The sequence below is a fragment of the Epithele typhae genome, assembly GCF_022376455.1.
Source record: "Epithele typhae strain CBS 203.58 chromosome Unknown BXZ73scaffold_51, whole genome shotgun sequence".
NCBI classification, from domain to species: Eukaryota; Fungi; Basidiomycota; class Agaricomycetes; order Polyporales; family Epitheliaceae; genus Epithele; species Epithele typhae.
Window position 1 is genome coordinate 113,432 of NW_025954242.1, and position 24,004 is coordinate 137,435.

The 24,004-nt window shown below is 56.6% G+C and overlaps 9 protein-coding genes across 9 annotated transcripts; 5 read left to right on the forward strand and 4 right to left on the reverse strand.

The window, feature by feature from the left end:
* Positions 1-938: 938 nt before the first annotated feature.
* BXZ73DRAFT_91782 (Pentulose kinase) lies at positions 939-3,109 on the reverse strand (the record flags this gene model as incomplete). The annotated part of the gene is made up of 11 exons (XM_048026108.1): positions 939-1,085; positions 1,145-1,465; positions 1,533-1,570; positions 1,639-1,734; positions 1,791-1,875; positions 1,930-1,986; positions 2,013-2,030; positions 2,083-2,136; positions 2,178-2,217; positions 2,268-2,626; positions 2,675-3,109. 11 exons carry the CDS (start codon positions 3,107-3,109, stop codon positions 939-941), a joined length of 1,650 nt encoding a protein of 549 aa, XP_047874750.1.
* Positions 3,110-3,411: 302 nt separating this feature from the next.
* On the reverse strand, positions 3,412-4,386 carry BXZ73DRAFT_51813 (60S ribosomal protein L2/L8; the record flags this gene model as incomplete). Its single annotated transcript, XM_048020703.1, has 5 exons — positions 3,412-3,453; positions 3,509-3,650; positions 3,700-4,122; positions 4,175-4,290; positions 4,345-4,386. The coding sequence occupies 5 exons, from the start codon at positions 4,384-4,386 to the stop codon at positions 3,412-3,414; spliced, it is 765 nt and encodes a 254-aa protein (XP_047874751.1).
* A 606-nt stretch (positions 4,387-4,992) lies between these two features.
* BXZ73DRAFT_51751 (endoplasmic reticulum protein) lies at positions 4,993-7,156 on the forward strand (the record flags this gene model as incomplete). Its single annotated transcript, XM_048020689.1, has 11 exons — positions 4,993-5,203; positions 5,253-5,348; positions 5,401-5,516; positions 5,570-5,693; positions 5,744-5,803; positions 5,855-6,256; positions 6,308-6,433; positions 6,484-6,658; positions 6,720-6,794; positions 6,847-6,964; positions 7,019-7,156. 11 exons carry the CDS (start codon positions 4,993-4,995, stop codon positions 7,154-7,156), a joined length of 1,641 nt encoding a protein of 546 aa, XP_047874752.1.
* A 3,154-nt stretch (positions 7,157-10,310) lies between these two features.
* Positions 10,311-11,785, forward strand: BXZ73DRAFT_91785 (cyclin-domain-containing protein; the record flags this gene model as incomplete). The annotated part of the gene is made up of 2 exons (XM_048026109.1): positions 10,311-11,132; positions 11,195-11,785. The coding sequence occupies 2 exons, from the start codon at positions 10,311-10,313 to the stop codon at positions 11,783-11,785; spliced, it is 1,413 nt and encodes a 470-aa protein (XP_047874753.1).
* Positions 11,786-12,511: 726 nt separating this feature from the next.
* On the forward strand, positions 12,512-15,247 carry BXZ73DRAFT_91786 (histone deacetylase complex protein; the record flags this gene model as incomplete). The annotated part of the gene is made up of 17 exons (XM_048026110.1): positions 12,512-12,701; positions 12,752-13,040; positions 13,091-13,094; positions 13,136-13,290; positions 13,342-13,454; positions 13,509-13,636; positions 13,695-13,884; positions 13,940-13,969; positions 14,021-14,132; positions 14,192-14,245; positions 14,301-14,367; positions 14,415-14,510; positions 14,570-14,634; positions 14,700-14,779; positions 14,834-14,940; positions 15,005-15,089; positions 15,153-15,247. The coding sequence occupies 17 exons, from the start codon at positions 12,512-12,514 to the stop codon at positions 15,245-15,247; spliced, it is 1,860 nt and encodes a 619-aa protein (XP_047874754.1).
* A 192-nt stretch (positions 15,248-15,439) lies between these two features.
* BXZ73DRAFT_91787 (COMPASS complex protein) lies at positions 15,440-17,235 on the reverse strand (the record flags this gene model as incomplete). The annotated part of the gene is made up of 10 exons (XM_048026111.1): positions 15,440-15,655; positions 15,707-15,865; positions 15,927-16,033; positions 16,084-16,268; positions 16,324-16,400; positions 16,451-16,550; positions 16,603-16,713; positions 16,765-16,917; positions 16,971-17,166; positions 17,217-17,235. The coding sequence occupies 10 exons, from the start codon at positions 17,233-17,235 to the stop codon at positions 15,440-15,442; spliced, it is 1,323 nt and encodes a 440-aa protein (XP_047874755.1).
* A 471-nt stretch (positions 17,236-17,706) lies between these two features.
* BXZ73DRAFT_79918 (uncharacterized protein) lies at positions 17,707-18,229 on the reverse strand (the record flags this gene model as incomplete). Its single annotated transcript, XM_048023185.1, has 2 exons — positions 17,707-17,766; positions 17,825-18,229. The coding sequence occupies 2 exons, from the start codon at positions 18,227-18,229 to the stop codon at positions 17,707-17,709; spliced, it is 465 nt and encodes a 154-aa protein (XP_047874756.1).
* Positions 18,230-18,961: 732 nt separating this feature from the next.
* BXZ73DRAFT_91788 (uncharacterized protein) lies at positions 18,962-20,337 on the forward strand (the record flags this gene model as incomplete). The annotated part of the gene is made up of 5 exons (XM_048026112.1): positions 18,962-19,262; positions 19,336-19,529; positions 19,581-19,751; positions 19,809-20,078; positions 20,128-20,337. The coding sequence occupies 5 exons, from the start codon at positions 18,962-18,964 to the stop codon at positions 20,335-20,337; spliced, it is 1,146 nt and encodes a 381-aa protein (XP_047874757.1).
* An 846-nt stretch (positions 20,338-21,183) lies between these two features.
* BXZ73DRAFT_104409 (uncharacterized protein) lies at positions 21,184-23,266 on the forward strand (the record flags this gene model as incomplete). Its single annotated transcript, XM_048015871.1, has 5 exons — positions 21,184-21,580; positions 21,641-21,808; positions 21,867-21,890; positions 21,943-22,865; positions 22,922-23,266. 5 exons carry the CDS (start codon positions 21,184-21,186, stop codon positions 23,264-23,266), a joined length of 1,857 nt encoding a protein of 618 aa, XP_047874758.1.
* Positions 23,267-24,004: the final 738 nt, after the last annotated feature.

Here is a 24,004-nt window from a genome sequence, read left to right on the forward strand (position 1 = left end):
CAAGTCCTCGCTCTCCCATCCATCTCACACACAAGGACCAAACCAGTCGTTGCGCGGCGTGCGGGAATCGGATCTGCCGAGAGCAGCATCCGAGCGAGAACCCTCGCCGCGCGGACATCCTCTTCTTTCCTCTCTCATCCCACCTCTCTCCTCTCCTCCCACCTCTCTTCCCCACCTCTCTTCTCCCGACCGTCCCCACTTCTCTGCCCACCTCATCGCCATCTCCAGTTCCGTCTTCTCATCCTCTCTCACCCCGTCTCCTCCCCTGCCCTCTACACCCTCTTGCGCAGCCCGTCGGACTGCGGTTCTCTAGTGTCGCTTCTAGTTCTGGCCTCGGACCCCACACTCGCATCCCGCGCCGCTCAACATGCCCATAGCACGTCCGGCCTGGCGATGTAAAGATACATTCCTGTAATCGCCTCTGCGTCTGTTGTCGCTTTGTGTCGTCGTCGTCGTCGTCGTGACGAAGTAGTCTCGATCGTTGTAGTTCCTCAGTGTTGTAGTCTCGCCGCTCGTCGGCCGGAGCAGAACGCCAATCTAGCATCGCACCCGAGATCCATGAAGGTCTCGGATGCGTCCTGCCTCCTCTTGTGAACGCGGCCGCCAGTGGGTCGGTGAGGGGCCTCCCTGGTCTTCTACCTCTCTGCCTAGGCTCGCTCGGTGAGCGTCGTGCGCCTAAGTCTGTCGTGTCTCTAAGTGGGACGTTATATACATATTCTGACCAGCCTGTCGCATGGAAATAGTACGGATGACCAGGGGACGACACTGAGCGCCTCAATGTGTAAACAGGGTAGTCTTAGTGAGCTACACTTGTTGTGTGATTTGGGCGGACCACGACAGCATCACACGGACGAATCAGGAGACTGTTTCGGGTGTTGGTACATTGACTAGTCTAGGTATGCGTTCAGCGCCGCCTCTGACACGACAGGGCACGACGTCTAGTTGTTCGCCTCTTCCATCTCCTTCCGCCACCGACGCTGGAGCTCGATCGCCTCGAGGAAAATCTTGTACTTCGCCTGCAGCAGCTTCTTCTCCTTCGGGCTCGCCGCGGGTTCGACCATCGTCCCCGCCGGCGTCATCTCGACCTGCGCATGCGAGAGTTCATAAGCGACGCCCGCAAACGCGACACAGAGCACACACGCACCATGATCTCCCACAGCGCCTGGCCGCGCTTCTCGCGCGCGAGGAGCTCGGTGTGGCCCGCCGCCTCCGCGGCGAAGCGGCCGAGCATCGCGGCGCCGAGGACGACGGCGGCGCCCGAGTTCTCGGGGAGCACGACGGGGATGGCGCACGTGTTGGCGAAGAGCTGCATGAGCATCGCGTTCTTGGCCTGCCCGCCGGACATGTAGATCGAGCGGACCTCGTGGCCCTTGGCGTTCATCTGGTCGACAATGTGCCGCGTCTGGAGCGCGATCGCCTCGAGCGTCACGTTGAACTTGCGGGCGAGGTCGGAGAGCGTGGAGTCCTGCGAGGCGAGGCGCGCGGTCAGCGGTCAGCTCGGCCGAAGCTGGCTGGGCGAGGGACGGACTTACGAGTTTCATGCCGACGATGGACCCGGTCATGCGTGGGTCTGCAAGGGGGAGCGGTTTCCTGGAGGAGGATGAGGACATGGCGCGACAGGGGTAAGAAAGCGCGTACCGTGCAGGTCAGGGTAGAAATGAAGGTCTTTGGTGAGCTCCGTCAGGTTCTCTGCCTCGACTTCCGAACGCAACCGCTCGAGCTCGTCGTGAAGAACTACGAGTTACTCTATCATGAATACGAAAGCACAAATGATCAAGAGTTGGGCGTACCATCGTGAATGTTCGTCTTACGTTCCGCTGCTACCTCCTTGAGTCTAGGGTATGCAGCGTGCGTGGTAATCATGAAGTCTATTAGCTGGAAGACGGGTGTGAATGCCCGCAATTCGCCTCATCATGTGTGCGACCTCACCTGTCCGGTGGACGACTGTCCACCCTCGTTCATCCACCACCCAGGGAACACGACATCCTTATACGGCCCCAAACGCCATTGACGAAGACGCCCTCAGGACTCTGCGCGGTCATTCAGCATCGCGCCTCTCGCGAGAGTGCGTTCTATGCATACCTGCACGATGTGACATGTGCTCGTACCTGCGACGGCCGCGAGCCTGTGCCTCGACTCGTCCACGGTGGGCACGACGTCGGACAGCGCCCGTTGACCTTGTACCGCGCGGCGACGGTGCCCAGCCAGCCGGCGTAGCTGCACAACATGAGCAGGGCGTCGAGCTCGCGTCATTAGGCACCACTCACGCGTCAATGACTCCACTGCCGACAGGCGTGCCCTCGACGAGCCCCATTTCCTCCGCGGCGCGCCTGCTGAGGCCCTTGCCGATGGGCATGCCGGCGGTGAGGACCTCCTCGTGCCCGAGTTGGTTGAACCCGTTCTCGACGAATTCGCCGAGCCCGATCTTCTCGAAGAACTCAGGCTGCCAGCCGTCCTTGGTCGGGACGTACGAGCACTTGCACGCGATGGAGCAGCACGAGCGGTTACTGGTGTCAGTCGCGCGGTAGGTGAGGAAATCGGGGAGGTCGAAGAACTGGCAGCGCTTGAAGAGCTCCGGCTTCATATGGCGCTTCAGCCAGAGAGTTTTGGGGATCTCCATCTCGAGCTGCTCTCGGGGTCAGAGAGGGCACGACGCATGCGCGAGCGGACTCACGCTCATCGTACCGCCGACATAGTCGAGGACGACCGAGCCGGTGCTGTTAATGAGCTCGGCCTCCTTTTCCGCACGATGGTCCGCCCATAAGATGATGTTACGCTCGCCGCTCTGTCCGAGGTCTGCGCCTTTGGTGACGATGACGGGATCGCCGTTCATGTCCGAGACCGCGAGAGAGCAGGTCGCGTCGAAGCCCAGGCCCTTCACCTCCGATGGGGAGACCTTGGCCTCCTCCAGGCAGGCCTTGATGCACTTGCACATGCCCGCCCAGATGTTGGTGGTCGATTGCTCGAAGATACGGTGATCCTCTGGATCGCGCCAGGTGATCGTCTCCTCCGTGCGGGAGGCGACGAGGGTGCCGTCGAGCTTGACGAGCCCCGCACGGACTGAGCCGGTGCCGACGTCGATGCCAATGTAGTACGGGCCTTGGGACATGGTGGTGGGGAGACTAGCGGCGGGGAGCTCACACCTGCTCACACCATGGTGCAAAGAGAGCTCCGGCCCCCGCCCCCCAAGACGTCACCTGGCCGGCCATCCGGCACAGCGCCCTCAACGTTCAACCGGGGTTGCCCTTGGCTGACTAATGACTTCCAGCACACGGATATTCGTGTTCGTGCATCAAAGGGCATGTGGTCATGATGCATATGCAATGGGCTGCATACATAGCTTTTGTAACAACGTGCAAGGGAGGCAGAGCAGCATACAAACACAACACGTCAATCCCAACGTCAGGCCACTCAAACCTCCTTGACCTTGACCGTACCACGCAGCAGACCAGTCTGGAAACACACAGATGAGTGCAGGTCGAAGCGCATGCATACAAAGTGGACGTACCCGGCGCGCAGCAATGAGACCGACTTTCTGACCGGGGACCGCAGAGCGGGCGATCGTCGACGCCTTACCGATGTGCTGGTGGTTACCACCACCGTGAGGGTGATCAACCGGGTTCATAGCAACACCACGAGTACGAGGCCAGCTGCGAGGATGTCAGCACTGGGCATACAAACAACTTGATGTATACGCACTTGTAGCGCTTGGCCTTGTATTTGTGGAATGCCCGGCCGGCCTTGAGCAGGGGCTTGTCGATACGGCCACCACCCGCGACGATACCAACGGTCGCACGGCAGCTACCGGAGACGGTCTTCTTCGAGCCGGAAGGAAGGCGGATACGAGTCTTGTTCTCGTCGGGGGAGTGACCGATGACGGTCGCGTAGTTGCCGGAGGTGCGGGCGAGTGCGCCACGGTCACCGACCTTCTCCTCGACGTTGCAGACGATGGTACCCTCAGGGCATTGGGAGACGGGGAGGACGTTGCCGACGGTGAGCTGTGCCTTCTTTCCGCAGTAGACGAAGGCACCAGTGTGGAGGCCCTCAGTCGCAACGAAAGTTTCCTTGCGGAGCTTGTAGCGGTAGGGGTCACGGAAGACGACGCGGGCAAGAGGAGCACCACTGAAAAGCAGTTCGGGAATAGGCGAGGGGAATGCGTGTGGATGGTACGCACCGACCAGCGTCGTGGATGATCTCCTTCACGATACCCTTAACGTAGCCATTGCGTTCCGCGAAGTCGAGGGGGCGGAACTGGGCAGGCGACTTGTTGTGATGGGTGTGGGATTTGAACTGAAGAACAGAAATCAGCCAGTGTCAACGGTACAAGATACAAAACGGACGTACGATAGCGTGCGACCGCCTTTGTGCCCGAATAACCCTACCCATGTCGATTCTGTGATGCGGAGATGTAAGTAATGGCAGGAAGAGCACAGAAGAGCAACAGGTGGAGAGGCATCATCCAGATGTCGCCCGGACCATCCATCCATTTCCGCACGGATTTGGTCCGCAATTTCAGTCCAGAGCAGGAAGACGACATCCAGAGAGGCTTCCGGAAGGCTGCATGGGGATCTGGAGGAGCGTACTCACAGTCTTGCTGGTCGGCGATGTTGACTGTGTCGTCGGCGGGCGTTGGTGCAAGTCCCGTTGAGGCGTCCGCAAGATGCCGAGCGGCCACTGAAGATAGACGCCTGAGGCCGCCCCCAGGTTCTGGCGCTTCTTGTTATGACGCGCGCTTTAACAGGCTTTACCTAAGCTCTCTTCTGCTTATGCATACGGCCCTTTAGACACCCTGGAAGCGGGCTGAAAGTTTTTAAACTTGGTACGCTGGGTTGTATTAAGCTTATTTGGAGCGAGCAGACGTGGTAGTCGGTGAATGCAGGCCGCAATGTCCGGCCCGTGCGTATGTAGGGCACGTGACTTTGATGCATCCTTCGCGCCTCCACGTAGCTGAGCCTGTTCAGTTGGTAACTACTAAGTTCACATCCTTCCTTCATGAACCGCTGGCTCCTTTTTCTTCTCCCATTACACGTTCTCGCCAGCAAGGACAGGCCTCATGGTGTCTCTCCTGAACTAGCGGCCCGTTACGTCCCCATCAAGCAGGGCTCCTCGCAAGCGTGGCAATGCTTGGATGGGTCTAAGTCGATCGACTGGTCTGTGGTGAACGACGATTTCTGCGACTGTCCAGACGGCAGTGATGAGCCTGGTATGTACCGGAATCACTTTCTGTCACACCTCTGCTCATTCGCGTCAAGGCACAAGCGCGTGTCCCAACTCGTCATTCTACTGTGTGAACGAGGGCCACATTGGATCGTATATTTCAAGTACTCGGGTGAACGACGGGCTTTGTGGTGAGTCAATTGGCTTTATAACCCCCAAGCACCACCCCGATGCCCTTCGTAGAGGCCGAGTGCTGTGATGGCTCCGACGAGCCTTCCGGTGTCTGCACGAATGCGTGCAAGGAAGTGGGCGAGGCATACCGGGAACGAGTCAAGGCCGAGAACAAGCTCCGCAAGACCGTAAGCGGTCACGTTACCATTTCATCAATGCGGCATACTCATGGCACATACAGGGCTCCAAGATCCGCTCTTCTTATATCTCGTTCGCACAAAAGGAGAAGAAGCGTTTGGAGGACGAAATCGCGAAGGCAGAGCAAGATATTGCTATACAGGAGAAAGAGGCAGCGCACCTGAAAGGTATGTTTCCCCCATCTGTGCGCCTTCATTATCCTCACAATGCGTGAAAGACATCATGGAGAGGACCGAGTCTCTGTCGGAAGCAGCGCTCGAAGAGAAGAAGGGATCTCGTGAGTACTGCCAATATATCTCGAAACACATTTACCTACGTCCTGGAACAGCCCTGTATCAGTCGTTCATGGAGCATGTCATGGCGCTTCGCTCCTTGCAACGCGAGCACCAGAAGCACCTTGAGCGCGAAAAGGCCCTCGGCCAGATACTAGACAGTCTCCGTACCGGCTACAACCCGAACTACCAGGACATGGCCGTTCTGGAGGCCGTACGTGGATGGGAGCACCTTGCTGCCCTGCCACACATCAACGACGTTGGCAAGGACGGTGACGACGACTCGGAGCTTGGCTCAGACGAGCCGGCCCAGGAGGTCGAGGAGGAGGTCGAGGAGGGCATGTGGTCCGCGTCGCAGCTCGAGCATCAGCTGGACGACCTGCTTGAGACTGACTATGAGGGCCTTCTACTGGAGCACGACAAGTTTGTCGGAGCACCCGCCTCCGCAGCGTCGCTATGTGAGTGAGTCGCGCACAACACCTTCAATTTTGATGCCGAACGTTTTTCAGTGCACAACCCTTCCGCCTACCTGCCCGATGCTCTTGTCCCTTCGTTTGAAGCTTTCCGCGACAAGATCATGCCTTGGCTCACAGCGTTTGGGCTTGCCTCCCCCGTAGCTGACACGGACGGCGCCGGTGAGCAAATATTGGTGTTTCTTCTCGCCATCACTGAATGTTGTCATTAGATACCTCCAAGGCACAGAAGGCAGTGACCGATGCCGAGAACGAGCTCTACAAGATCCGCCGCGAGAGGGATACCAGTGCCCAGGCACTTGACCGCCTCTTCGATCCCGAATGGTTCGGCGCCGAGGGCGAGTGGAAGAAGCTCGAGGGCACATGCATTGAGAAGGAAGTTGGAGAGTACGTGTCGTATGGCTTCCTTCCATTCAGCGTCCAACCCCTAATGCCATTTTGTTCGCAGCTACGCATACGAGGTCTGTCTCTTTGATGAAGCTCGCCAACGACCCCTTCGTGGTGGTCAAACCTTCAGCCTCGGGTGAGTGACCCTCATCCAGCACATCAATTGACGCCTTCTGACCTTTTGCTAGTAAATTCTCGAGCTGGAATGATGCCGACGGCATTGAGAAGGGAACGCCCGGCTACTACAAGAGGATGAAGTATACTCACGGCGCCAAGTGCTGGAATGGGCCTCAACGCAGCGTGACGGTCCGTTTATGCGTTCGTGTCATCGTGTGCTGTTCACTGATCAGCACTTTATAGCTCGACATGAGCTGTGGCCTGGAGAACGTTGTCTTGGCCGTCTCGGAGCCAGAGAAGTGCGAGTACGAGTTCAAGGTCACAAGTCCTGCGCTATGTCTTCCGCTGTCTGCCTCTGGAGGCAAGAAGGAGGAGCTGTAGTCAACATCATTCATAAATCACGCCCAAGCATATTGTTATTACGTCAGCCCCTGCGGCTCAATGCTGTGCAGGTCACCGGATTGGATGGTTCGGATCCTGTTTCGTCACTGCCTGTAGGACTCTTGGGTTTGAAAGTATGGCCTGCAAAGGTAGCTCTATCTTTGAAGCAAGAATGTTTCTGCTGCTCAACTTATGGCAATGGTTGGATTAGTACTGGCTGGCATGAGGTACTGACTGCCACCCATCATGGATCACAATTCACCACTGTTTTTATAAGAATGGGCCTCATGTGTAACAGGACCAGGCATACAACCAGTTCAAGACTTCAAGTGGAGCTTTGGATGTGCCTGCAGACACAACTCAGCAATGTCAGTTCTGAGTCTCCAAGTTAGAGACACTGCAAGTGAAATGTGCTACCACTATGTGACTAGCAGAGGGGTCTCTATCTTTATAACAAAGTTGCAAATGCCTTTACTAGTACCCACTGGCATGTTAGCAACTATCCACAAGTACAGTCTGTAATATGTAGACCTATCTGTGATGGTATGCAAAGGAGCCCAAAGCCCAAGTGGTAGAGTTATAGAGGTCACAGACATTTGACGTCTGAAAAGAGCCCCACTTATTGGCATACAAGAGATGTTGATGTGGAAAGTGTGCATATTCCAGGTGTAGTATATGAGCACCAATGGCACATGTATGTCCATGGTTGTTATTCACCACTATGACACAACTTTTTTTTTGTCATCCTCGTTTAACGCCCTGGAGGGCAGAGCCCTATGGTAGGCATACAGTACACAAGCTAAATCTACGCGATCAGAGTGGGTTTTCAACACGGGGGGAAAGCGTCAGCTACACAAATGCCCCGGAGGGTGAGAATGACACAACATATCAGTGCTTTAGTACTTGCTTTGAGCTTGATCTAGAGAACATCCAAATAGAACAAAAAGGGTCAAGTGGTGGTACTGTGTAGTGAATTGCAAATTCCAAGTAAATGATGACAGATCAGTGACAGTCTGTGGGAAAAACTATCCCAGAATGGCAAGTTCCTGCAGTGGCATGACGAAGATCAGCCAAATAGTACCAAATATCTAGTCACTTCTGGTGCTCTTATGCTAGCTTCCTCTCTCACTTACTCTTTGCTTAGACCCCCACCCCCTGCCTTCCTCCTCCTTTTAGACATCCCCTCTATTTCATTGAGTGCCACATCACTTGTCCCTGCCTAATTGTGAGTCTAATCATCATTAATGTCTTTATGTTAGCTCTTTTAGAACACCTTATACTCATCTCTGCAGTAGTAGTAGAGAGACACCGTCTGGTGTCCTTGCTATCAAGCCTGCCCCAAATACCTCATATCTACTGTGTCTCCACATCCCTCCTTGGTAACATCTGCTTGACAGGAAGATCAGGTGTTCAAAGTACAGTTATTTGTTTCTGTTGTATTGGATGCATATAGCTGATGTCATTCCTAGCAGCATTAGAATGCCTCAAACTAGGTATGAAGTATCTTGTGCATTTTACTTTGACTACTGTCTCACATGGGTGCACAAGTCTGCTACAATACCAGTGCCAGAACAAACACATTAGCCGTGCCTCAACAGGCTCAGACATACCCTCCTGGGCAACTTTATCAACTAAAGGTGCTTCAGATAATGAAGATGAGCTGGCAACAAACTGCACTACACCAGAGCCACCGGAGGCGCCCATACCCAAAGTGCGCAGTTTGTCCACATCAGTGATGGCGCTAATACGGTGTTCCTCATCTGTCACTGCAGACCACAGCCACACCCCCAAGAAAGAAGGCACGTGTGCAAGACGACACGGAGCGGGTGTTTACACCAATGAAATCCCCCTGCAAGTTCCAGCGCACGGAGACGCCGATCAGGCCTTCACCTTCGAACAACGCGCTCGCACATCCCACTACACCCAAGCCTACTCAAGCCTTGCGCACCAGAGCTCGCCCGCCCATCACAGAAGCCTCGACTGCCGCGGAGTGGAAAAGGGTGGACGACGGGCTCAACACGCACGTTGCCCCGTTTCGTGTCCTCCCCCAGTACGCACAACGGCCGCGCGATGACGATCGCGCGCGGTCAGGCTGGTCGGCGCCATTGGAGCCCCACAGCGGTGAAGGGGAAGGGCCGCGCAGCGCAGGGATGGACGACGGATCGGTGGTCGAACGTGGGCGAGTTCAAGGCGCGGCTCGACGCGTGGTACGGGCCTGGGGACATCGACCGTGGGCGGGGAAGCGCGCCGAGGAACGTGACGGTGAGTGTCCAGTGCGGCGCCGCGGCGCATTGGGGGGTCCGTGCTGCGCCTGCGCGGCCGGGGTGAAGCAGAGAAGATCTCCCGGGGCGGACGCGGCGGCGGGCGGCGGGCGTGAAGCTTGCATGTTCGCGGCGAGCTTGCTGACGCTTTGGGTGATCGTCGTGCAGGGCCTCGGGAAGCGGCGACGCTCGCCATCCGACGCGTCTGGGCATGTGATGACTGGCCCGGCTGACGAACCCGCTTCGGGGAGCAGGGCTGGGCGTTCAAACCCGGAAGGGAGCGAGGATGACATGGACGGGGCGACACATAGGACGAGTGGGAAAGCAACGCCCACAGGTTAGATGTGCGGGCGTGGAACAGTCGGTGGACCTCTTACTATTAGTAGGTAGCTGTGGATCGTGTGTTCCTGGAAACGCTTGGGGCGAGCTTCACAGCATCGTGCATCGTGCTCTGTACTTCCAGGCCGCGGGGATGCACGCACGCCTGGACTGCGCGTTCATCCATAGTTGATCTTCAGATAGAGTACATGATCTGCGCTCGCCGGGCCACGGTATACGGCGTAGTGTGTCGCCCGAGTGGCATTACTGCGCCCGATCGCGGAGAGAGAATTACCACAGGATGACCAAGAGCGTGCGCGGTGAATGGATGAGGAGCGACAAAGCAGGGCCGCGCGGTGAGACGGCACGCGAGGTCGTCCGAGCCACCGCGTGCGAGTGCGGAAGAAAACAAGGCAGTGGCACAGTCCACAGGTAGCGCGCGTGACCCAACCGTGACGGATGACGGTGGCGCTGGGCGGGGCCCTGCGACTTGTTTTCTGCGGTCATCACGTCCTCCGCTCCGAGCCCCCTTCCATCATTGCTTGCAGCGTTCTGCTATCTCTCCGCCTCTGAACATGCTCGCCCTTGCTCCACAGCCAATGCACGCACCCGTAGATGTCCCTCCCCATAGAACCCAGCCGCCAACGCCAGGCTCGTCAACACGGTCCACATTCCGCAAAGTCACCCCCTCATACCCCTTTTCCTCCTCCGTTGCTGGTCATTCCGTGCACTCTGGCCCCTCCATAACCCACACGGTACCCCCAGAGCCCTCTTCCTCCCGTCGCGCCACGCCACAGCGAACGGCCTCCTTCAGTGTCTCTGCGCGCCCATCCGTATATGATGGCCACGAGGACGATCCTTCGACCCCTCCGGGCTCCGAACCCGAGGACAACGAGGCCGAGCCCTCTCTTGCACCCTCACCTGCTGCTGTTGATATTCATGCGTATGACTCGAGTACCCTCCTCCGCCTCCTCGCGTCCACGTTGACCGAAATCGCGTCGATGAACACGGACCGCGACCACGCGGATCCTTTCCTTTCCTCCCCACACCAACACGGTGGCCCCGCAGAGCCGCATCCACCCATATGGCGGACATTAACCGCCGCCTCCCGCCATGCTCTGTCCACCGCCTCCTCTCTGTCCTTCCATGCGCGCAATGTTCCCACAATCGCCCTCGAGGCCTACCTCACCCGTATCCAGAAGTACTGCCCAGCCAGCAACGAGGTGTTCCTCTCCCTGCTTGTGTACTTCGACAGGATGATGAAGCTCGCGAAGGAGACGTGTGGGAAGGTGTTTGCAATCGACATGTACAATGTGCACCGGCTGGTCATTGCCGGTGTGACTGTGGCGAGCAAATTCTTCAGCGATGTGTTCTACACGAACTCACGCTACGCTAAGGTGTGTCCCGCTGTCTTATCACCCTGGATGCAAATGCTTAAGACGGTTACCTGTGCTCTAAGGTCGGCGGATTGCCTTTGACGGAGCTGAACCAGCTCGAGCTTCAGTTCCTACTCCTGAACGACTTCCACCTAATGATTTCCCAAGAGGAGATGCAGTTCTATGCGACGAAGCTGGTACAGCAATCGCAAGTACCTTCTGGCGTCTCCTTGATCCCTTTCCTCCCCGAAATCTCCCCCTCCACTCCTCACGATCCCCGCCAATCTCCCATCGGGCCTTTGAAGTATTTCCAGGCCGTCGACCGATACCTCGCCCACCTACGCGCGCGCGTGCATCCAACACATGCCGAACACATCTCACTCTCCCACCCGCCGTCCTACACTCCATCACACTCGCGACCATCGTCGGAATACCGGAGGTCGGCAAGTTCATACTCGACGTCTTCCGCCTCCGATTCTCTCACAGAAGGCGACACGGAGACAGAGTTTGACGGCGAGACGGACGACGAGCCGACGATTCGAGCTCCACATTCCTCGGCGTCTGCGAGCGATGCGGACTCAATATGTACCGACGACAGCCAGAGCGAGATGGGAGAGGATGCATATCACGCGAACGGGGCGCGGGGTTACCACCACCGGGCAATGAGCCCTTGAGCTCGGACACTCGACAGCCGGGCTGTTCTCGACAGGGACCATGGTCGGTCGTCCAGTGCGTGGTAGACGTCCCGGCATGCTGGGACGGCGCTGTACGCGATGCATATCTTAGTACGTATAGGACTTGCAGTTGCTCTGTCAGCCTCACAATGATCGTGTATATACACTTCGTAATAACGTGTCTGGGGTTTCTTTTCTGGTCTACAATCACAGTGTACAGCTCTCTTCATACGCTTACCTCTTCATGCACAAGATATATCATATTTGCAGTCACCAAACATTAGACGTTCCTTGCCTCGTCATGTGGACCGTGACTCGCGCGGCGCAAGTCGCCTAGGAGGGTCGGTGACGCCTGCACGGTTGTGCGGCAAATACTGTCGAGGTGGGCGACACAGCCGGCTGAGCGGGAGGGGCTCGCTTTGGATGATCAGTAGAACGTGACGCTCTCCCGCAGAGCGCGCGTGGCCGTCCACGCGCCACGCCACCGTCGCCGTGCTTTGTTCGAGCCTGCCGCAGCCTCCCGCCAGTCCCGCTGTGACGCCGACGGGAAGCCATGCAGCAGCCCAAGAGAAACGACGCCATGGACGTCGACGACGCCGCCCCCGCCGCAGGCCACGCGTCAGCTCCTCCTCGGCGTCGGGGCCCCGAGCTCGCGCGTTCTCCGTCCCCGGCACGGCGCGGGAGCAACCCCCCAAGCACCACGTCGGCTATGTGTACTCGAGCAAGATGATGACCCACAGCTGCCTCCGCGGGCACCCTGAGCAGCCCGCGCGGATATCCAGGATCTTCGACATCCTCACCGAGAACGGCTGCTTCCAGCGCATGCGCGAGCTCCCCATCCGCCCCGTGCACCGTGAAGAGGCCCTCCTCGTGCACAGCCAGGCCTTGTGGGACAAGGTCCTCGCCTCCACTGTGAGTGCCTGTGGGCCTGGTCCACGAGTCTGAACTGATTCCGTGCTTACACAGCCCTGACAGAGCAGGACATCGTCGACTCGGAGGCGTACTACAACGACCTCTCACTCTATGTCCATCCGTCGACACCTTACGCCGCTAGGCTGAGCGCGGGTGGAGTGATCGAGGCCGCTCTCGCCGTTGCGAAGGGAGAGGTCAAGAAGGCCTTCGCGATTGTCCGGCCCCCCGGTCATCATGCCGAGCCCGACGAGCACATGGGCTTCTGTCTATTCAACAACGTCTCTATCGCCACCAAGGTGGTTCAGGTCAAGACATCGACGAAGAAGATCTTGATCCTTGACTGGTGAGGTAGTCCACACGTAGGCATCCCGGTTGTTATTGACGCACCTCCAGGGACGTTCATCACGGTAGTGCATTTCGATCGCCTGTGCTGCAGAGTTCTCATGCTACACAGGCAATGGCACGCAGCGTGCCTTCTGGGACGATCCAAGTGTGCTTTACGTATCCCTACACCGATACGAAGGCGGCTACTTTTACCCTAACGGCCCCTTCGGAAGTCTCACATCAGTCGGAGAAGGCGCCGGGACTGGCTAGTAGGGAGTCTTGCGCTGGATTCCTTCTGCTCGTTAACCACTTCGTTACAGCTCTGTAAACATCCCGTGGCCAGAGGCGGGGATGGGCGACGCGGACTACCTCCTCGCATTTCAGAAGATCATCATGCCGATTGCGCTAGAGTTCGCCCCCGAGCTCGTCATCAGTGTGTATCCCTTTCCGTGCCGCAGCCAGCGAGCTCGCTGATGCGTCGATACAGTCTCGGCCGGCTTTGATGCTGCGGAAGGCGACGACCTCGGCGAATGCCACGTCTCCCCTGCGGGTTTTGCGCACATGACCCACATGCTGTGTTCGCTGGCGGGCGGCAGGGTCGTCGTCGCCCTCGAGGTGGAGGTTTTGTGTTCGGCCGTAGTCGTCTCTCTGCTGATTATGACCGCCGGGACAGGGAGGCTACTGCCTCGACGCCATCGCGGCTTCGGCACTGGCGGTGACGAACGTCATCCTCGGGGAAGTGCCGCCGATGTTGCCGCCGATGACGGCATCGGAAGCGGCTACTGAGACGATCTGGCAGGTGGCGATGGAGCAGAGCAAGTATTGGAAGAACCTCGATCCGAAGTCGTGCGAGCCTATCGAGGGTCAGTAGCCTCGCCTGTTCTGTTGGCACGAACGTGTTCACAGAAGTATTCGCAGAGATGGAACCCATCGCCATATCGGTACCCGGTGAGTGCGAAGTAGCGGAAGAAGTGGGCGACGATTGACATGCGTGTCTAGAACTCTTGAAAGCCCATCGAGCAGACTACTTGTTCAAGACACACGGGATGGTTGAGCTGCCACTGCTGAACCCGGCACTCACCGAGCGGTACAGCGCTCAAGTAGCGTGCACGTCAGTAGACTTCTCGTTCCGTAGAGTGCCGCCCTCCTGCTTACGGGGATGCCTTACAGCCCTGATATCATGGGTAAGGACAAAGACACCCTGTTGGTCTTCGTCCATGAATTGTAAGTCATTGAAACTCGCTTCAGGCCGTCCATCTCATCAAGTTCTCTGTCACAGCGGAAACTTGCGCATCGAGCTCGACTCCGTGACGCACTGTGACGTTCGCCAAGAGCATTCTTACCTGGTACGCGCTCTTTCCTGCCGGCAGTGGCAGATGTTGATCGCGCGCAGGTCGACTGCTCTAAAGAGCTGATCACTTGGGCCAAGTCGAAGAAGTACTCCATTTTGGACGTGAACGTCCACCCGAAGCCGTATGCAAAGACGAGGGTACGTCGGCGAGTGACCGCCTCGCTCTCAATACGAGCTCATCCACTCATCTCGTGCAGCTCAAGAGCGGCAGCGATGATTACGCTGGGGCGGTCTTGGTCTACCTGTGGGACAACTACATCTCGTGCGTACACTCCGGACAACTTCGACACGAAAATGGCACTGAGGCGGCCACTTCCGGCTACGCAGGCTCACTAGTGCGCCCAAAGTGGTCCTCGTCGGGCATGGGCCCGGCTGTGCGGCCCTGATCAACATGATGCAGCAGCGGGGTATGTCACGCGCTTTAAAGAAGTCTTTGCGCATGCTCATAGAGGGGTTTGTAGCTGTGGGGGTCCTGAAGTCGGTCGTGACCGTCGTCAGCGTCGCTAGCAACCACGAAACTCCGCCTACTCCGCGGGACATCCCAAAGCTTCGAGAGTGGTACTACGAGGTACGATTGCAGACCGCTTTTGGTGCTCTGCGGTGTCTCAATGATGAGGGCTCGCTACTGTCAGAACTCTCTGTTGGTGGTACCAAACACGCACCACATTCTCAACTCCGTGAGGCTGATGAAGAGATATGGGAAGATCGTATTCGTAGGTATGTGCTTCAGTGCTCTATCACTGTATCGTGAACACTTCATTGATGCTTTCACGTCGGTAGGGGAGGAAAAGCCGATCAAGCTCATGATGGCAGCCTTGAGCGGGATCCAGGGCTGGGTGGAGAGGAAGTTGGAGGACTACAAGCGGCCAGAGTGACGTGCGAGCCTGAATCCCGAAACTTGAATTCGTGTTATCGCTCTCGTTTGCTGTCGGGCTTTCATATTGATTGTACAACTTCCGTCTCTCGCACGCATGAAGATCGCTTAGGGATATATATATATATGTCAGGGACTCTGACTCGGAGGGAGAGCGCGCTATCACGTAGTATACGCCTAAAGAAATCAGCTACTAGTACTCGTCGTCCTCGGTCAAAACCTTCAGACGCCACTCTTTGTCATCGTCCTCGGGCTCTTCGAGAGCCCAGAGGGCATCTTCGTCTTGGTCACTGTTCATTTTTGCGTGATCTGCGTTGCCGTTGACAGCTTCCCCCACGATCTCGGTCTCGATATCGACGTGATCTTCTTCCTCAAGCATCTTGCGACGAGCTATCTCCGCTTCGTCCTCCTACGACCGATCGAGTGAGCTAGAGGAAACGTCCGAGGAGGTAGAACTGACAATATCAAACTCGTCCTCGCGCTCCTCATAATCGACGTTCTCGTCCACCTCTGTGAAACCGCCGGCGAACGCACCCCATCGCTCTGTCGTCGGGGTGTGCCAGATGAAGATGTTGCCTTGATTGGTGACCGAGGCGATGACGGGCTTGCTGGGGTGCCACTTCAGCAGATGAGCAAATGGTCAGCGGCATCCCTCTCGTGAATGACAGACGAGGACTGACGTGGACGTATGTCAACAGTTCGCGACCGCCATCCAAGGTGTTCGCGAGGAGGCCTTCTCGCGCCAGTTCCCAGATGTAAATCTTGTGGGACGCGTCGTCGGCAGCGCCTGGGCACAACAGATCAGCTCCCGTGGTACCGCATTTGTGAACCGCATACCTCCTGCCAGCCATTGTCCGTCAGGGCTGTAGCACATCGCATGCCAGGACACCTTGCTGATGGGGTCGTGGAAGCGCAGGCTGGGTTCAAGCTCGGACTCGATGTAGTCGTCGGTGGTGGGAGTGGGATAGAGCGGGAGGCTCAGCTGTCGCAATACACGGTCGGACGAGTTCGTCGCCAATCTCCTGTGCTGGCGAACGTATGAGCACCACACGCCGAGTCGGTTTGCGGACTACGTACCTCCCCGAGGGCGTGAACTCGAAGCCTCGAAATGTCACACCCGCACCTAGACCCGCAACTTTATGACGAGCTACGATCTAGTGGTATATTTGGTAAATCGTCAGCGCAACAATCCGAGAAAGCTTACCGTTTTTGTGCGTGTGTTGAATACGAGAATGTGCCCTTGCGTCGTGCCGGCAAATATGTGCCTTCCTGAAGGGTCGAACCTGGCCGTGGTAACGCCGACCCTAGAACATAACTTGAATGATGGACAAACGGTCTCCTGAAGGATACACATACCTCCACTCCTCATCTTCCTGATACTCGCAAAGTTCGTATCGCCCTTTATACTCCTTGCGCAGGTCCACCAGAAACGCTTCGTAGCTATTCAGCACGACAAGAATTATCTTGCTTCAGGAGCGTGAGCGAGCTTCAAGATGCGGGCGTGGAACAGGAACATACCTGTTTTTCGGATGGAAAGACGCAGAGAGCACGACGACGTCAAACCGGATGGTAGCTTGGCGGCGCGGAGGGTCGGTTTCCGAGGCAAGGTCCCAAATGATCACATTCCAGTCCTTGGAGGAGGTCAGAACATATCGCGAGTTCTTTGACCAGCTAGGGGATGGATGAGAACTCACGACACCGCACCGAGGCTGAGGCCGACGCACTCTACGCTTGTGATACCCTTGACATGCCCCTCCAGCCACCGCACCGGGCCTTTGGTGTCCAAGTCCCAGATGACGGCGAGACCGTCGTTTCTTCCTGCTGCAACGAATCTTCCCGAGCTGTCGAAACGCGCTATTGTCGCTAGAGCTTCCAGTGATGTCTGTATTGCAGTGGGATACGGTGAGGAAGAGAATATGTCTAGGTGCCGCGGTTAGTGCGGAGATTGCGACACCCGGGGCGTTACATACTGGTGATTGTTCTGTTCATGATACACCGCTCCTATGCGCAGAAGTGAGGCGGAAGAGATACGGCGAGAGCGAGACAGTGGAGGGAGGAGAACGCAGACGCTGCACCCTCGGTCCTGAGGAACGCGTTAGCGTTCGGGGTGTAAATGCCCACGAATCTTGAACAGGTTTACAAACGAGGCCATTATAAACGCGTTTATTAACGTATATATAAACCGGTTTATAAACGATGATGGGCGCTTCATCAATCTACGCGCGAAAAGTCTCATGAGATGAGCACATCAGCTGTGGTGACGCTCCGCGAGCCCTCAAGGCCTCAGCGCTGGATGACGGTGCCTCTGTACGCAATTTCTGAGTGCCAGGAATCGGCGCATCCGCGTGATGGTCGAGTATCTTGACGTTCACCAGTGTGTCACCCTCCACCCGGCACTCCCGAGCATCGATGGTGCGCGCATTCTGGGACGAAGGCTTCTCGTGTGAGATCAGCGACTGATCAGTCGACAACGCCGGCATTCTCAACTAGTACAACGTCGCTCAGTATCATGTCTTCCGTCTGTTCGAGATCGCAGTGATCAGTGCAAGCGATCTCCGTGCTACAGTGAGCCCCATACCTCGCCGTAGGACTGTGAGGAGGTAGTGAGGTTGTCAATCCACTTCTCGAGAGTTGCATCAGACGTCCGATCGTCCACGAGGAGCACCTTAGTGATGGCACTGGCCACAGCTGTAAGTCCTTGCCTGCGTGCTGTGAACCGGACGGGGCAAGGACCGGACCGACGTCCTCCGGGGGCCAGCACGACCTCGAGATCGCGATTGAGGAGAGAAGCATAGGAGCCGAGGTCTTCAAGGATCTCGAGGTCGCAATTCCAGCTCCGGAAGTCGCAAGTGGGCGTAGCGGAGTCGGCGATAGGAATAGTTGACGAGAGAGCATCTAGGCATATGCGGAGAGTGTTCAGCCGCAGAAGGAGAGTATTCAGCCGCAGAAGGAGAGTGTTGGGGAGTGACACAGAAGGGGGCATCGTAATGCGTGGGGGCAAGCGGAAAGACAAAAACCCGACTCACTTATGAAACCGCATATTCTGGCGTGTCTGACTATCCTGACTCAGATCCAGATGTTCTCAGCGACATCCAAAACCATTCGAGACTGGCTAGTGGTCCAATGCATGGCCGAGCGGACGTTGGACCGAGCGAGCACGCCCCAGACAGGACCATGGGCTGCTCGGGGAACACCTGGTCAGTAGAATTGTTGAGCCAAGTGCATACGAAGTCAAAAAAGCAACACACTACCAGTGAAACAGATCATCGCCGCGGCAGAGTAGCCCGATTTTGGTCCAGTTGTAGCCATTAGTGAGGGTCGAGGGTCGCAAGGGGGGCGATAAAGAGGGCGAGAGCGTAGCGCGACACGTCGCGATGATGGTAGAGCCTGCTGGGCACGAACGGTGGCAAGGAGCAAGGAACGGTCAAGGGAGGATTCTGGACGCCGCGCTCACGTCGCGGGCGCGTCCATGCTGACGTCATCCCATGGGGCGCCTGTACCCAGGTTCCCGTTTACAAACATATAGAAACGGCTGCTCTAAGAGGCCTATCACACACACGTTTTCAAACGTCGTTAACAAACCGTTAATGAAATGTTGTTAAAGTTCTTTTAAATAAACCCCGAACACTAGAACGCGTCTTAAGTTGCCGTTTTGCGCCACAGACGCGTTCTTGTTCTCTGACCTTCTGTTATCTCTCGCAATCATCGGAACATTATGGCCACAAATGACGATGAAGATATCTCTCCCGCCGACCTCCAGGTCCCGGTCCAATTCGCCAACTACGACGACCTGACCGAGGCGGACATGGTCATCAGGTTGGAAGAGTGGAAACAAAAGGCTTGCCATGTTCTGATCGGCCTAAGTGAGCGAGTACGCTTGCAGCAAGACGGCTTGGACTCCTCAGAACACGCCAGAGTGATCTACACGGTTGCTGCGTTTTACGGCGACGGTCCATGGGTTCTAGCTGCGTCTCGAGAAGCAGCTAAAGGTATGTTCTCCCTCCTGAAGGTTGATCGTGCGCACGCTGGAACATGGCCCCTTAGAGATATTGTCGTGCAAGGTGATGTCACCGACACCGGAAACTATAGACCGCGTCCTCTCAGAACACATCAAGCCTGTGTTTCGAGCCAACCCGCATCCATCCCTCAATGTCGAGACTGGTCGCAAGCTTCCCCAAGACGCTGGCGGTCCTATGGGATTCCTCGACTATCTCGAGGGTCAGGTGTGGAAATCATACCCGGCTATCGCAAATGTCATTTCTTGGTGCCTATTGCAGACCGATGTACGTCTGCTAGTCTCGACTTCAGCGCGCCCTTCGTAATCAATACCCCAGCAAGGTGCAATCGACAAGCTGTGGCATCTCTTCATCCCCCCGATAATGACATTCCTCGACGATCATGTTGCCAAGTACAAGTTACAAGGCGTACGGCTCGCTGCTCAGTTGCTAGATGTGGCCCCACCGGATCTCCTGCGGCGTACGGGGATCGATATTCTCCTCCGCAACGTACGTACCACCCGAGGGTTCCAATGTGATATTATGACCACTCACCTTCCCCTCCAGTCCTTCAAGACGGCTCTGACGTTCCTACACAACCCCGAAACTCCACAGTTGATCCGTGCCACAGTGCGAGCGTATCTTAGGCTCACCGCACTCACAACTGCCAACGGATCTGAGGCTCGCTTCGAACATCTAAGTTCTCTTTTGGGCGACAGTATCATGGGGAACGTGTGGGTTCATGCCGCAAGGGATCCTGACTCGTTGCAGGCCTCCGTTGAGGTGCTCCCAGAAATCATTGGCTTCCTGGGGATCGGAACGTCACGGTACCTGAAGGCAAGACACTGTATCCGTTCATGTCATGCTCTTGCTCACGTTTCGGCAGGGCCTTATTCCTCAACTCGTCTACACAATCACCCCGTCCGCCGAGAATGGGGCTCAGGTGATATACAAGCTATCATCCTTGACAGCCCTCGGCGCAGTTATGGACGCATGCGCTCCTCGGATACGTAGATGGAAATCCGTCATATTAGATGGTCTCCTCCGATGTTGGGTCGAGTTGGCGGAGCAAGGCCCGAAGGAGACTGGCGCGTAACCGTTCACATAGCTGTCTGATGTGTACTGACTATCTGCCCATAGACCAGGACTTGATCCTAAGAGCCAAGCTGCAAGACGTTTTTGAGCAATTTGTTACCTGCTTGCGATCATCTAGTCCGGCCGACGATCTCTCTGTAAGCTCACGTGCCTGTGGTTGTCCTCCTTGTTTGACAAAGCTCGTAGGATGATTTTGCCCGACTAACGTCTCTGGACCCCGTGTTGTTCAAACCTCTACTAGAGGCCATCGTATAGGCGTCCCGTAGAGCGATGAACGACATGGAAGGTTAGTCTCCGAAATCTTCACGCTCACAAATTACTGAAGTAACTTGCTGCAAATGTAGGAGTTGTTGCACTCGGCGTCAGACACTATCATACCTACTAGAACGCGCTATAGCCGCTAACACAGGCCCCGCGCGACGTGCACCAGTGTCCTCGAGCCTGTTGAAGGCCTGGCCCCTGTCTGTGTGCTGGTTCGCGGTGCATCGTTTATTGGCTAGTTTCCCATCGCGCGGGCGCGGTCCTCGGTTGGGCGCACACAGAGGCTCACGTGCCGCACCCTTCTTCGAGAAAGGTCACTGACTCCTGAGAGCTCGATGGGATGCACGAAGGGCGGTTGACCGGGATGGTGAGAGACTATGTTATTTCTTGGTGGACTTTTTCCCTCCATCACCGCTAGTGTGTAGGATATGCATGCCACGTCCGATGATGACGATATCAACAGACCGAAGGACAGGACATACTCGCATGGGCCACTATTCGAGAAGAAGAAGACAGGGGATAGGAGGTAGGCACAGAGCCAGACGCCACAGCGCAGCATTCGTTGCCTCTCACCTCGACCGCCATCATGGGCCAGAGGCACCAAGTCTACCTCATCGCTCGTGTACGCCCCCACGGCGCTCCAGCCGGCCACCCTGGCAATCGTCGTTGCATTGCCGGCTTCCACCACCAATGGTGCTATGGCTCCATCCCGCTCGGTGCTACCCGTCGCTTCCTAGATCTCCTTCGCCAGCCCCAGAATGCCGCCATAGTACTCGCCGAAATTCGCAACCTTGACGGCAAGTATGGTTCCAGCGTCGCGATCCCTCCCACGATCCCAGGCGTTCCGTGTCCTTACACCACCGCCCTCCTCGGCGTTGCGTGGACGACCAATCTCGAAGAGGATGCACAAGACGGCTACTATACAAGCAAATCCTCCCTGCCGTTTGACTGTGTGCCCGCTTCAGATAGCTGCTGGGCCACTCGTGAGTAGAATACTCTTTGCTGTCTCGGCGACGAACTAGATAATAAACCATATTGCGAAGGAAATGACGACGGTATCACCATTATTGATGTCACCGATCCCCAAACTCCGGAGTTTTGTCTCATTACGGACTCCACGCTACTCGACGCCCATGCATACATCTGTCGGTACTACGAAGACATCCCCAAACCAACAGAAGACACAATCGATCATGACGGGCCTGGGCCCGGTTCAGGCGAGTGCTCAACACTGCGCAAATCGCGGGCAGATCTGACAAACGTCTACAGGCTCGGATGATATGTTCGACTGGCGTATTCGAAATCGTGTGCGATCTTTGTGCACCATTCCGCTCATTCCATGCAGCCACCTACGAGAGGCATGGCCGCATGTACGCTTCGACGACCCTCCGGCCCGGCAAGTCCAGTCGTCATCCCGTACCGACTCGCATACTTACTCTGCCTGCTTCTCTGATTGCGCGCCAAGCGGTGGAAACCGGATGTCTTGACGACCTCGTTCAACTCAGCCGTTTACCAGAGGGGGCCTTACAGGTCAGGAGCGCCATCGGAGGTTTCATGCACTACCCAGACAATGCGATGGACCTTCTTGAAGAGGTCTTGCGGGAGACGCACAGGAAGCACCGAAGCTTCATCGACTTGTCTGATATCCAGCTCTCTCTCGAGCAGATCCTCCAGGTTCTATCTGGATGGGACGCGGAGGTCAACTGGCTCAACCTCTCTGGCAACACCGTCATCAGCGTAGGCGACATCATTCCAATCTTAGCTGCCGTGCCTCGCATCCGACTACTCCATCTTGTGGGTTGTTCGTCTGTCGAAGATGTTCCGCTCCTCGCTCTCCTTCAAAACTACCCTCCGGAGCTACGCTGTCTCGAGGGTATCATTCATCCAGCTCTACTGAAGATCGAACGGATGCAGCCACCGGATATGAAACCGTTCCCCTCTGCCTTCACCTTCGTCCACTTCCACGAAGGCTACTCGTATTACCTGTCAGATGTGGATAGACGAGTCGAGGCTCACTCGACCTACTCGTCCCTAGCGCTATTCACTCCCGCTCAAATCATCCAATCCATCTCAGACGTACTCCCGTCTCTCACCCATGATGCAAGATCCTCAGAGAAGCACATCGTCACTCCTGAGGCCACGGTATTCTTTGGGTGTGCCGCTCTCCACGGATGCACTCGGGAGCTCGACCAACCTTGGAGGATGCGCACCGTAGCCAGCATACCCTTCACGACATCGGGAGTCCCGCGCGACGCGAACGTGCTCTGGGTTTTCTTCTTCGATCTGAATCGCGGATGGGCATTCCTTCGTCTGACGCCGCGCAGGCGGAGGGACGGGGCGCGGGGCGCAGGGAAGAAGACGTCGATAACACGGCCACCGACCGGGATGGCATCCAGATACCTCTCGCCGTGGTGTACGAGGCCGAGGTCCACCATCTGCAGGGATTCTTGGAATCGATGGCGCAAGAAGGACGGCCTATGCCGACTCAGGCCGTGGTCGAGCGGCTGCAAGGCATGCTCGACGTGAAGGCATCCTCGGAATCAATGGTGCGAGGAGGACGACGCAAGGCCGCGGTCGAGCAGGCACAGGTCTTGCTCGACACGAAAAATGCTGCCCGCGTCTTGTTCCCCTTCCTGCCGAACATTAGCGCCGATGAGCTCGAGAAGTAAACAGATGCAAGTTAGATACAGTGTTATACGAGTAGTCGTAGCAGAGAGCAGAATCAATCGTTAGAGAGTGTAAGCAGCATGAGTGCTGATTACAGCTGTTCCAACATCGATAGGCCGTTTCTCGGGCGGCGAACACAGAGAGTTTTGTTTACATTTGGAGCGGGCCAAACAGACGGAGCGCGCGCGCGTGGCATCCCACCCTGCCTGGCCCGGTCATCGGCGTCTTATAATCAACATTCGCTGTGCGCGTCCGCACTATGTAGACATCTGAGTTGGAAGATGTGCATAGAGGCACACACAGACGAATGAACAAGGTACGCGCGACCGAGAGAGGATACAAGTTGTATGGACAGCGGACGGCTCTTCACGCGCACGCGAGCATCAGAGTACAGACCTTCTGGACTCTGCACAGTGCAACTGTGATACTAGTGAGCTTTCTCGGTGTTTTATATGTGTAAGTATGGTAGTCCAATATTCTCACCCTATCGCTCAGCCTCAGTCAACACGCTCTAAGTAGTGGCTACGGGATCTAGGCAGCGCGGGATGCCACGCGTGCGCGCTCCGTTTGTTTGGCCCGCTCCAAATGTAAACAAAACTCGCTGTGTTCGCCGCCCGAGAAACGGCCTATCGATGTTGGAACAGCTGTAAGGCGGCCCGGTACGTGCCGTGATGTCGAGCCTGCCTCTCGGATCCCCTAGATCCTCCTAGATCCTCCTAGATCTGCTGATGACATGTCTC